The sequence below is a fragment of the Scyliorhinus torazame genome, chromosome 20 (assembly GCF_047496885.1).
Source record: "Scyliorhinus torazame isolate Kashiwa2021f chromosome 20, sScyTor2.1, whole genome shotgun sequence".
Taxonomy (NCBI): domain Eukaryota; kingdom Metazoa; phylum Chordata; class Chondrichthyes; order Carcharhiniformes; family Scyliorhinidae; genus Scyliorhinus; species Scyliorhinus torazame.
Genome location: NC_092726.1, coordinates 27,866,398 through 27,879,545, shown reverse-complemented (window position 1 = coordinate 27,879,545; position 13,148 = coordinate 27,866,398). Strand labels below are relative to the sequence as shown.

General features: G+C 52.0%; 1 protein-coding gene across 2 annotated transcripts in view; it reads right to left on the bottom strand.

The window, feature by feature from the left end:
- The window catches only part of LOC140396748 (prosaposin-like), an 83,067-nt gene that overhangs the window by 28,843 nt on the left and 41,076 nt on the right, over positions 1-13,148 (bottom strand). For both annotated transcript variants that reach the window (XM_072485488.1, XM_072485489.1), the window contains exons 5-6: positions 11,343-11,495; positions 9,294-9,383 (exon numbers count right to left, since the gene is read on the bottom strand). In XM_072485488.1, coding sequence (XP_072341589.1) covers positions 9,294-9,383; positions 11,343-11,495 — 243 coding nt within the window. The remainder of the gene's footprint in view (positions 1-9,293; positions 9,384-11,342; positions 11,496-13,148) is intronic.

Here is a 13,148-nt window from a genome sequence, read left to right as displayed (position 1 = left end):
ATTGCCGGGGGGGGGGGGGGGGCTTGCGCTGCCAACGGCCCCCGAACGGCGCGCAGCGATCCCCGCCCCAGCCCGAAAACCGGCGCCGGAGAATTCGGCAGCCGCCATCGGAGTGGCTGGGCGGGATTCACGTTTACACCACGGGGTCCTTCCGGGCGCCAAGTGGGGACCTGGCCTGGATGTCACTGTGCCCAGTGCACAGGTGCATGGCGCTGACCCGGAGGCCCTGTATGCCCAGTTGGACACAATACATCCACTTCAATGTGGAACGAGCCCACCAGGATGCCCAGGCAGTGGGGTTGGCCATTATTGCTGAGATGCCCCAGGGTGATGGACGGGATCCATGTCACCCTACGAGCACCGGCCGAGGACAGGCCGATCTTCACAAACGGAAAGGGATTCCACTCGATGAACGTACAGCTGGCGTGCGACCTGCGTGCCCTCACCCAGGCACGCCCGATGGTTCCTGGCCGCTTCCAGGTGCCCGCCTAGTTGGGGGGGTTGGCTCCTGGGTGGCAGGGGTCATCCACTCCCGCCGTGGCCGGTGGCGCCTTTCCGGAGACCGCAGGCCGACGCGGAGGCCCGGAACAACGACCGTGCCACGGCCAGGGGTGTGATCGAGCGGCGCTTCGTCAGCTGGGAGATGGCGGTCGGGCGCCTCGACCGCTCGAGGGGGACTGATGCGGAGAGGCTCGCCCGCATCGTGGTGGCCTGCTGTGTCCTCCTCCGCACCACCACGCAGCAGAGGGAGCGACGTGCTGGAGGAGGGGGGGGTGAACCCTCGGCTGACAGGGAAGATGCGGGGAAGGCCGTGGATGGTATGCGCACGGTATGCTCTGAGCGCTTCCATGTTCACCGACTCGGTGGGTGGGTGGGCCCTGGGTTCTGCCCACAGTTGCACCTCCCACCATTCACCTGGGTGCCAACCTAACTGGTGTCTAATCTTCTGGCCTTGCGGACCCAAGGTGGATCTCCAGCCGTCTCCCAGGCAACCGGGCCTGGAATGCGCCCGGTTGCTGCTCGGGTGTCCCAGATGGCTTGGTGCGGCCCTGCCCTGTTCTGCCCACTGCCCATGTGATGTGCCGGGGACGGGAGGGGGAGCAGCAGTGTTCGGGCATCTCCCCTGCGGGAGTCGCCAGCACCGACCCCCATCACCTTCTCCTCCCTCGGAGTGCCTGATGGCCCCCACGCTTCACCGTGGGATGGGGGGTGCTGGCGGAGCAAACCCCTTGGCGCTGCCAGTCCTGGAGGCCAGCTGCCATCTCAGCCACGCTCATGGCAATGGAGCACAGGGAGTGGACCATCTCCACATCACACTGCGACTGTGCCACCACCTTCTGGGTCTGCGCCACACCAGCCAGTGACTTTTGTGTCTGAGCCACGTTGGCAGTGCCAGGGCAATGCTGCCGCCGCTCTCAGCCATGGCCTGCTGTGACTGGGCCACACTCAGGAGCGCAATGCCCCGGTGGCTCTGGAGCAGGGCTGCCCCGGACCTTGGACATGTTGATCCATGGCCCAAACCCTCGGCGACATCACCTCCCGCTCCGGCACGCAGTTCGGCTCCTCCGGCTGCGCCAGTTGTTTCCAGTGCTCCTAGCTTTTCATCCTACATTTGTTCGATTCATTTTCCCCACTGACGTGGTGGGATATGAAATCGGGGGATGAGTCCTCCGTTCCTGGTTCCCTGCTCCTGGAGATGCCAAGTTTGTTATCCTTCCGGCTGTCATTCCCTTGCCTCCCCCCCCCCCCACCTCTCTGGTTCCCCTCTATTGTTCCCTGTCTCCTCCCTCTTCCACGCCCTCCCCCCCCCCTTCTGCCCCCTTCCCCCTCCTCCCCTTCTCCCGGGGTTCGCCTTTCTTTCCTCTTAGGTTTAGCTGTCCACCGGTCTATCCCTCCCTCCCCCGCCTCGGCTACTCCCCCCTGACTCTTGGCTACCTGGCTATTCTTCCGCTTGTTCGTTGGCCACAAACAGGCCCCGGAACAATTGGGTGAATGGCTCCCACGTTCTGTGGAAGCCCCCTCCCGGCCCTCGGATGGCCAATTTGATTTTCTCCATTTGGAGAGATTCCGGGAGGTCGGACAGCCAGTCGGCAGCTTTGGGTGGTGCTGCTGACCGCCAGCCGAACAGGATTCTACGCTGGGCGATCAGGGAGGCAAAGGCAAGGGCGTCCGCCCTCCTCCCCAGGAATAGATCTGGCTGATCCGAAACCCCGAAGACCGCCACTTATGGGCATGGCTCCACCCTGATCCCTACCACTTTGGACATTGCCTCGAAGAAGGCTGTCCAGTACCCCAAAAGTCTGGGGCAAGACTAGAACATGTGGCCGGGCCTCCTTGGCACCGTTCACATCTGTCCTCCACCTCCAGGAAGAACCTACTCATACGGGTTCTTGTTAAGTGAGCTCTATGTACCACTTTTAGTTGCGTCAGGCTGAGCCTTGAGCACACGTGGAGGTGGAGTTGACCCTATGCAGTGCTTCGCTCCAGAGTCCCCACCCTATCTCAATCCCCAGGTCCTCCTCCCATTTCTTTCTTGTTGCGTCCAGTACGGTGTTGACCCTTTCTACCAGTCGGTCATGCATGTCGCTCCAGTTCCCTTTATCTAGGATGCTTGCATCCAGTAACTCCTCCAGTGATGTCTGTCGTGGTGGTTGTGGACAGGTCCTTGTCTCCTTTTAGGAGTTGCAGGTACCTTAACTCGTTCCCCCTGGCTAGCTGGAATCTCTCTGTCAGTTCGTCCAGTGTTGCGATCCTGCCGTCCGTGTATAGGTCCCTGACTGTCAGTGCCCCCCCCCCAATACGAACGCCATGATTAGTTTGTCCAGCGCTTTGAAAAAGGCCTTGGGGATGTCGATCGGAAAGGATCTAAGTAGGAGGAGGTACCTTGGCAGTACGTTCAATTTGATCGTCTGGACTCTCCCCGCGAGGGAGAGTGGGAGTGTGTTCCATCTTTACAGGTCCTTTTTTACTTCCTCTGTCAGACTGGTGAGGTTCCATTTGTGGATCCCTTTCCAGTCATGGGCTATTTGGATCCCCAGGTAGCGGAATTTGTGTCGGGGTTGTTTAAATGGCAGTCCCGTTAGTGCTGCCCCCCCCTACTTGTGGGTGTACCGGGAAGATCTTGCTTTTGCTCATGTTGGGTTTGTAGCCCGAGAAGGCGCCAAGCTCTTTCAGGAGCGCGATGGTTCTGTCCATGCTGTTTTATGGATCCGAAATGTAGAGGAGCAGGTCATCTGCATAGAGTGAGACTCTGTGCCTCCCCTTCGGATCCCCCTCCAGCTTTTTGCTGCTCTGAGCGCAATTGCTAGTGGTTCGATCGCTAGAGCGAACAGCAGCGGGGACAGTGGGCATCCTTGTCTGGTGCCCCTGTGCAGCTGGAAGTATCGGGAGTTGGTGTTGTTGGTCCGTACGCTCGCCATGGGAGCGTTGGATAGGAGTTTTACCCAGGGGGTGAACCCTGTTCCAAGCCTGAACCACTCCAGTACCTCCACGAGGTATTTCCATTCGACTCTGTCGAAGGCCTTTTCTGCGTCTAGGGAGACGATCACCTCTGGTGTTCTCTCCCCGGAGGGGCTCATTATCACGTTCAGCAGGCGCCTGATGTTCGAGGTTAGCCGTCTACCCTTGACAAAGCCCGTCTGGTCCTCTGTGACCACTTCTGGTACCGCAGTCTTCTAGCCCTTTGGCTAGAATCTTGGCCAGTATTTTGGCGTCTACGTTCAGCAGTGAGATGGGTCTGTACGACCCACATTCCGTTGGGTCTTTGTCTTTCTTAGGTATCAGCGAGATTGAGGCCTGTGCTAACGTGGGCGGCAGTGGGCCCCTCACTAGCGAGTCTGTGAACATCTCCCGCAGGTGCGGGGCCAGTGCTGTCGCAAATTGTTTGTAGAAGTCCGCCGGGAACCCGTCGGGTCCCGGCGCCTTCCCCGCCTGCGTGGAGCTAATGCTGTCCATGATCTCTCCCAGTGCTAGTGGTGCTTCCAGGCCCCGTTTTCTGTCCTCCCCCACGACTGGAATGTCCAGTCCATCAAGGAACCGTTTCATCCCAGACTCCCCCATTGGGGGCTCTGAGGTGGACAGCCCTTGGTAGAAGGCCTTGAAGGTTTTGTTGATCTTTTCTGTTTCTGTTTCTAATGTGCCTCTGGTATCCCTGATTTGTGTAATTTCCCTGGTGGCTGCCTGCTTTCTCAGCTGGTGTGCCAACAGGCGGCTGGCTTTGTCTCCGTGTTCGTCTAGGGTCCCACGTGGCTGGCGGAGTTGGTGCACTGCACCTCGGGAGGGTTTAAACTAGTTCAGCAGGGGCTTGGGAACCTGAATTGTAGCTCCAGTATACAGGAGGTTGAGAGTAGTGAGGTCATGAGTAAGGTTTCAAAGTTGCAGGAGTGTACCAGCAGGCAGGAAGGTGGTTTAAAGTGCGTCTTCTTCAATGCCAGGAGCATCCGGAATAAGGTGGGTGAACCTGCGGCATGGGTTGGTACCTGGGACTTCGATGTTGTGGCCACTTCGGAGACATGGATAGAGCAGGGACAGGAATGGTTGTTGCAGGTGCCGGGGTTTAGATATTTCAGTAAGCTCAGGGAAGGTGGTAAAAGAGGGGGAGGGGTGGCATTGTTAGTCAAGGACAGTATTACGGTGGCAGAAAGGACGTTTGATGAGGACTCGTCTACTGAGGTAGTATGGGCTGAGGTTAGAAACAGGAAAGGAGAGGTCACCCTGTTAGGGGTTTTCTATAGGCCTCCGAAAAGTTCCAGAGATGTATAGGAAAGGATTGCAAAGATGATTCTGGATAGGAGCGAAAGTAACAGGGTAGTTGTTATGGGAGACTTTAACTTTCCAAATATTGACTGGAAACGCAATAGTTCGAATACTTTAGATGGGTCCGTTTTTGTCCAATGTGTGCAGGAGGGTTTCCTGACACAGTATGTAGATAGCATATTGGATTTGGTACTGGGTAATGAACCAGGACAGGTGTTAGATTTGGAGGTAGGTGAGCACTTTGGTGATAGTGACCACAATTTGATTACGTTTACTTTAGTGATGGAAAGGGATAGGTATATACCGCAGGGCAAGAGTTAGATCGGGGGGGAAAGGCGATGAGGCAAGACTTAGGATGCATCGGATAGGGAGGGAAACTGCGGGGGATGGGCACAATGGAAATGTGGAGCTTGTTCAAGGAACAGCTACTGCGTGTCCTTGATAAGTATGTACCTGTCAGGCAGGGAAGAAGTGGTCGAAATGAAAACTGAAATGAAAATCGCTTATTGTCACAAGTAGGCTTCAAATGAAGTTACTGTGAAAAGCCCCTAGTCACCACATTCCGGTGCCTGTTCAGGGAGGCTGGTACGGGAATTGAACCGTGCTGCTGGCCTGCCTTGGTCTGCTTTAAAAGCCAGCGATTTAGCCCAGTGTGCTAAACCAGAGTGAGGGAACTGTGGTTTACTAAAGTAATTGAATCACTTTTCAAGAGGAAGAAGGAGGCTTATGTAAATTTGAGACATGAAGGTTCAGTTAGGTCGTTCGAGAGTTACAAGTTAGCTAGGAAGGACCTAAAAAGAGAGCTAAGAAGAGCCAGGAGGGGGCATGAGAAGTCTTTGGCAGGTAGGATCAAGGATAACCCTAAAGCTTTCTATAGATATGTCAGGAATAAAAGAATGACTAGGGTAAGAGTAGGGCCTGTCAAGGACAGTAGTGGGAAGTTGTGCGTGGAGTCCGAGGAGATAGGAGAGGTGCTAAATGAATATTTTTTGTCAGTATTCACACAGGAAAAAGATAATGTTGTCGAGGAGAATACTGAGATACAGGCGACTAGACTAGAAGGGCTTGAGGTTCGTAAGGAGAAGGTGTTATCAATTCTGGAAAGTGTGAAAATAGATAAGTCCTCTGGGCCGGATGGGATTTATCCTAGGATTCTCTGGGAAGCTAGGGAGGAGATTGCTGAGCCTTTGATCTTTATGACATCATTGTCTACAGGAATAGTGCCAGAAGGCTGGAGGATAGCAAATGTTGTCCCCTTGTTCAAGAAGGGGAGTAGAGACAACCCCGGTAACTATAGACCAGTGAGCCTTACTTCTGTTGTGGGCAATGTCTTGGAAAGGTTTATAAGAGATAGGATGTATAATCATCTGGAAAGGAATAATTTGATTAGAGATAGTCAACACGGTTTTGTGAAGGGTAGGTTGTGCCTCACAAACCTTATTGAGTTCTTTGAGAAGGTGACCAAACAGGTGGATGAGGGTAAAGCAGTTGATGTGGTGTATATGGATTTCATTAAAGCGTTTGATAAGGTTCCCCATGGTAGGCTACTGCAGAAAATACGGAGGCATGGGATTCAGGGTGATTTAGCAGTTTGGATCAGAAATTGGCCAGCTGGAAGAAGACAAAGGGTGGTGGTTGATGGGAAATGTTCAGACTGGAGTCTAGTTACTAGTGGTGTACCACAAGGATCTGTTTTGGGGCCACTGCTGATTGTCATATTTATAAATGACCTGGAGGAGGGCGTAGAAAGATGGGTGAGTAAATTTGCAGATGACACTAAAGTCGGTGGAGTTGTGGACAGTGCGGAAGGATGTTACAAGTTACAGAGGGACATAGATAAGCTGCAGCGCTGGGCTGAGAGGTGGCAAATGGAGTTTAATGCAGAAAAGTGTGAGGTGATTCATTTTGGAAGGAATAACAGGAAGACAGAGTACTGGGCTAATGGTAAGATTCTTGGCAGTGTGGATGAGCAGAGAGATCTCTGTGTCCATGTACATAGATCCCTGAAAGCTGCCACCCAGGTTGAGAGGGTTGTTAAGAAGGCGTACGGTGTGTTAGCTTTTATTGGTAGAGGGATTGAGTTTCGGAGCCATGAGGTCATGTTGCACTAGTACAAAACTCTAGTGCGGCCGCATTTGGAGTATTGCGTGCAATTCTGGTCGCCGCATTATAGGAAGGATGTGGAAGCATTGGAAAGGGTGCAGAGGAGATTTACCAGAATGTTGCCTGGTATGGAGGGAAGATCGTATGAGGAAAGGCTGAGGGACTTGAGGCTGTTTTCGTTCGAGAGAAGAAGGTTAAGAGGTGACTTAATTGAGGCATACAAGATGATCAGAGGATTCGATAGGGTGGACAGTGACAGCCTTTTTCCTTGGATGGTGATGTCTAGCACGACGATACATGGCTTTAAATTGAGGGGAGATAGATATAGGACAGATGTCAGAGGTAGGTTCTTTACTCAGAGGTAGGTTCTTTACTCAGAGAGTAGTAAGGGCGTGGAATGCCCTGCCTGCAACAGTAGTGGACTCGCCAACATTAAAGGCATTTCACTGGTCATTGGATAGACATATGGACGATAAGGGAATAGTGTAGATGGGCTTTAGAGTGGTTTCACAGGTCGGCGCAACATCGAGGGCCGAAGGGCCTGTACTGCACTGTAATGTTCCATGTTCTATGTTCCTGGTGAAGAGCAGATCAAAGTTCCTTTGTAGCTCTTTCTTCTCCGCCAGGAGCTCTACAATCGGGGCCTCGGAGTATTTACGGTCTCCAGTATGGAGTCGACCAGCTGCTGCCTAGCCGCCCTTTCCTCCCTATCTCTTCGAGCTTTGAAAGCTATAATTTCCCCCCTTACTACGGCTTTTAGCACTTCCCAGAACGTGGAGGGCGAGACCTCCCCGTTTCGGTTGTTCTCCGCGTACTCTGCTATGGTCTGTGATATCTTTTCGTTGAAGGCCTTGTCTGCTGGTAGGGCGACGTCCAACCTCCATGTGGGGCATTGGGCCCTGCCCGTCTCCAGCCTCACGTCCATGTAGTGTGGAGCATGGTCTGATATCACAATTGTGGAGTATTCCATTTTGTCTATCCCCGGAAGCACGGTTTTCCCCACCACAAAGTCAATTCTGGTGTATACGTTGTGTACTGGGGAGAAGAAGGAAAACTCCTTCTCCCCTAGCTGGGCGAACCTCCAGTCCACAGCTCCCATCTGTTCCATAAAGTGACCGAGTTCTCTTGCCATGCTTGAAGTTTTCCCCGTTATGGAGCTTGATCTGTCAGTCGTCCTGTACACAATTGAAGTCCCTTCCCCATGATTAGGCGGTGCGTCGCTGTGTCGGGGATTTCTGCCAATGGTCTTTGAGGCACGATCAATTTGACTGGAGACGAAGTTGAACCCAAACTGAGGCTTTATGAGTATCAGATGTGTGGCCTCCCACAGCAGCTGGCGAAATGGCTGCGAGCTGGAGGCCACGCGTATTTATACCCCGCCTCCTGGGCGGAGCTAGCATGCAGGGGCCACAGGTGAACCTGTAGTGCAGGTTCTACCGTACAACCTCTAATATCAGAACATAGTGGTTTACCACAGTCTTTCTGATGAATCTCGTGTCATCCCAGTTGGGCGCGTATAGGTTAACTAGTAATACCGGTGCCCCATTCAGGGCCCCGCTGACCATGACGTACCGTCGTCCTGGGCCCGTAACCGTCTTCATCGCCCTAAACATCGTGCTCTTGCTGATTAGTATCGCTACCCCCCTGGCCCTTGTCCCATAGCAGGAATGGTAGGTTTATCCCAACCAGCCCTTTCTTACCCGCAGTCGGTACTGCTTCTCTCAGGTGCGTCTCTTGGAGGAAGACTATGTCGGCTTTCATATTTCTTAGGTGGGTGAGGACTCTGGATCTTTTCACTGGGCCGTTGAGTCCCCTTACGTTCTAGGTGACTATCCTGGAGGGGGGCTTCTGCCCCAACCCCCGCTCCTGTGGGATTAACCATGCTTACCTGGTGGACGTACCCCTGCCCGCCGGGGTTCCCCTTCGTTAGGGGGCCGTCCAGGAAGGCCGCTGTCATTGCTCACCCCATACGGTCGGGCCCCTGCGCTCCGGGGTTTCCCTTTGTCCCGGGGGCACCCGACATGGCCGCCCGCTGTGCGTCCGCCACGCGGGTAGTCCCCTGCACTCTGGGGTCCCCGTTCGCCCAGAGACCGTACTGGGTGGGTACTTGCAGCGATTCCTTGTTCCGAGCCCTTGGTTGAGGCACTTTGTGGCCCTAAACTTGGAGGCAATTCTGCAAGCTCCTGCCCCTGGATCAGGATGCTCTGTGGACATTACACATCTAACCGGCCTTCTGTCAATCTCACAGGTGAAGGGTCACTGTGGCATTCCATCAAGAAATAGGGTCATCAGAAGAGGAGGGAAATTGGGTGGGAATGCACATCAGATCTATAGAGAGAGACATTCACCTCTTCACTCTTTTTCGGTACAAGACATTTGGATTCCCAGAATTTGTGCTTCAGAACTCTTTATTTTAATGACACGCAGTAACCCACCTGAACTTTCTTGTTGATAAGAAGTTTATGCACGTTTCCCATGACAGTCTTACATACTTTGCACTTGGCTGTTAATTTGTTGGGAGTAACCTGTTCAACGTAAATAAAACATCAGTGTACAGTTGGAAGAATGATTCTCAAATGGAGAATTGTGCTGGGAAATAAATATTTCAATGTTTCCACCCTTGATGTCAAGCACTCCCATCTCACAAGCGAAATGCAGAGGCTCTGTTTATTCTGTTTGACCATTGTGTCTCAACCCTAACCTCAGACAACCCTTTCCATGTCTCCCATGACCTCTGAGGCTGATCGCTATCTTTGTCCAAATTAGAGGCAATTTTCATGATGTGTACAAGCTCGTATGTGATGTGACTGGCATTGCTGAAGCTCCTTTACCCCCCTTTACTCCCTCCGACTTTTGGGGCAGCACGGTAGCATTGTGGATAGCACAATTGCTTCACAGCTCCAGGGTCCCAGGTTCGATTCCGGCTTGGGTCACTGTCTGTGCGGAGTCTGCACGTCCTCCCCGTGTGTGCGTGGGTTTCCTCCGGGTGCTCCGGTTTCCTCCCACAGTCCAAAGATGTGCAGGTTAGGTGGATTGGCCGTGTTAAATTGCCCTTAGTGTCCAAAATTGCCCTTAGTGTTGGATGGGGTTACTGGGTTACTGGATTATGGGGATAGGGTGGAGGTGTTGATCTTGGGTAGGGTGCTCTTTCCAACAGCCGGTGCAGACTCGACGGGCCGAATGGCCTCCTTCTGCACTGTAAAAAAATTCTATGACTGTTTACCCTATCCATCTGGACCCAATTCAAACTCTCACCCCCAGGGGCTGGGATTATACCTGGACATTTCACATGTGAAAGATTGCAATTGAGAGATGGGTTCTGGTGCATTCTTTCTGATGCAATCAGAATTGAAAGATGCCAAATTCAGCATGTATCTGCTGTAGGTAACTGAGGTAAAGTTTGTCATTTTCAGAGTTATTGAGGTCCCTACTTGGTGGAGTAGTAGACCAGGTGGAGGGCTGTTGTAGGCCGCAAAGAGACATTGATAGGATGCAGTGCTGGGCCGAAAAATGGCAGATGGAGTTTAACCCCTGATAAGTGCAAGGTGATTCATTTTGGTGGAAAAAAATTTGAATGCGGATTACTGGGTCAACAGCAGGGTTCTGAGGAATGTGGAGGATCAGAGACATCGTGGGGTTCATGTCCACAGATCTCTGAAGGTTGCCACTCAAGTGGATGGAGCCGTGGGAAAGGCCTGTAGTGTGTTAGCGTTTATTAACAGGGGCTTGAGTTTAAGAGCCGCGGGGATATGCTGCAACTGTACATGACCCTGGTGAGACCACATTTGGAGTATTGTGTGCAGTTCTGGTCACCTCACTATAGGAAGGATGTGGAAGCATTGGAAAGGGTGCAAAGGAGATTTACCAGGATGCCGCCTGGATAGGTCTTATGAGGAAAGGTTGAGGGAGCTAGGGATTTTCTCTTTGGAGCGGAGGAGGATGAGAGGCGACTTAATAGAGGTTGAAAAGATGATGTGGGGGATAGATAGAGTGGACGTTCAGAGACTATTTCCTCGGGTGGATGTCGCTGTTACAAGGGGGCATAACTATAAGATTCAGGGTGGGAGATATAGGAGGGATGTCCGAGGTAGGTTCTTTACTCAGAGAGTGGTTAGGGTGTGGAATGGACTGCCTGCTGTGATAGTGGAGTCGGACACTTTAGGAACTTTCAAGCGGTTATTGGATAGGCACATGGGGCACACCAGAACGAAATGAAATGAAAATGGCTTATTGTCACAAGTAGGCTTCAATGAAGTTACTGCGAAAACCCCAAGTCGCCACATTCCGGCGCCTGTTCGGGGAGGCCGGTACGGGAATTGAACCCGCGCGGCTGGCCTTGTTCTGCATTAGTAGACTTCAATGCCGCCCATGTTGTCCATTCTTAACTTCTTCACAAGGACTAATTAGTCACGAACAGAACAAAAAGGAATTCCACGTCACTAATCGCCACCAAAGGTGCAAATTCCAGTCTATAGTATCCTTACCCGGTAGTGCCTCCTGTCTACTGTGTTATCCGGAGAGTCATTGACCACAGCTGGCTTGTCCACATCTGGCTTGTCCTCAGCGATCCCATCGGAGGGACGTTCCCGCTGCTGAAGCTTGCAGAGGCCGAGAGCGGCACAAAACACATCTGGTGTCTGGTGGGAACCAAAGGAGACGGAATTTGGCCGTGAGAGACGCCTGGAACTGAACCGTTCCACCCCCTCCCCTATTCCCTTCAGAACTGGTTCTGCCACTTCAACGTCATCCCCTGCTTTTGAAGATAGTCACACGGTGCTTTAAGTTATGTTTTGCTCAGGATTTTGAGGGATGGGTGCAGAGAAAGGAATTCTGTAGCTGCCCTCCATAATTAGCTGGATTTTTCAAATCTAAAATTGGTCTGAATCATTGTATATATTGTGATGCACATGAATTCACTGCAGGGCGGGACAGCTAAATGGGCCAGAGATATTGGCTGGAATTCGCCAGCCGTTGCGATTCTCTGCATCCCTGGGTTTCCGGGTGGTTTGGGACGGTGTCAGTGGGAAATCACATTGAAAGGCGGTGTGAGTACAGTATTCCGTTGCCGCAGAATGCCATGAAACAGGGAGCTGGGGCCCCAGAGAATCCTGACCATTGTTTTCCTGTTGGTCATTTCGAAAAGTGGAGCTGGGATCACAGGGAGCCCACTGTTAGATCTACCATGCAGATTTAACGGCACTTTGCGATCACTAAAACTCAGTAGAAACTTGAGTTAAAACTTCCCAGGTGCAAATAAGTAGTTTTATTTACCTCGAGTGATTACAATTGAGAATCATTTGAAGTCATGTTCTATAATGAGTCCAGCCGGCATCGGACTCACAGAGAGGCAATTTGTAGACAATTGAATTTTCAAACAATGACAGAAATGATTTTCTTGTTTAGGCAAACAGCTCGCAATAACTTCAAAACGCAAAGTCTGAAAGTGAAATATGAAAGACAGGGAGACAGCGAATAGTAAAGTCAAAGTATGATTCATGAAAGAGAGAGAGAGAGACAACAATCCATCACGATTACACCAAATCGTATCAAACTTTCGCCACCTAATTACACCCCAATGTAATCCTAATTGGTTTGGATTGACGTCTAATGAGTTTGATTCGAGGGTTCGTTGTCACTCATTAATAGGCAACATTAACCTCAAATGTATTCTTGTAGGAGCTTATGGAATGCGATTCAGCTTCCCGAGCTGCTTGAGCTGGATTCTTGCTGAGGACAACAGCGCCTGTAGGTTACTGTGGCGTTGCCATGGAGCCTGCCCTGTCTTGCAAATGTATTTGTTAGCTGAATAAGAATGCCGTTTTAATCTACCTGTTCCTCTGTCCTGTCGAAGCTACGTTTTGAAATGCTGAATGTGTGTTTTGAAATGGCCTGAGGTGATGAGTGAGTTTTAAAATGGTATTTAATAGACTAGGAGCTGAATGCTAAATAGCTATCTTTTACCCATAGAGGACCCATGTGCTACCGTGTCGGGCAGCACGGTAGCACAACTGGATAGCACTGTGGCTTCACAGCGCCAGGGTCCCAGGTTCGATTCCCCGCTGGGTCACTGTCTGTGCGGAGTCTGCACGTTCTCCCCGTGTCTGTGTGGGTTTCCTCCGGGTGCTCCGGTTTCCTCCCACAGTCCAAAGATGTGCAAGTTAGGTGGATTGGCCATGATAAATTGCCCTTAGTGTCCAAAAAGGTTCGGAGGGGTTATTGGGTTACGGGGGTAGGGTGGAAGTGACAGCTTAAGTGGGTCGGTGCAGACGCGATGGACCGAATGGCCTCCT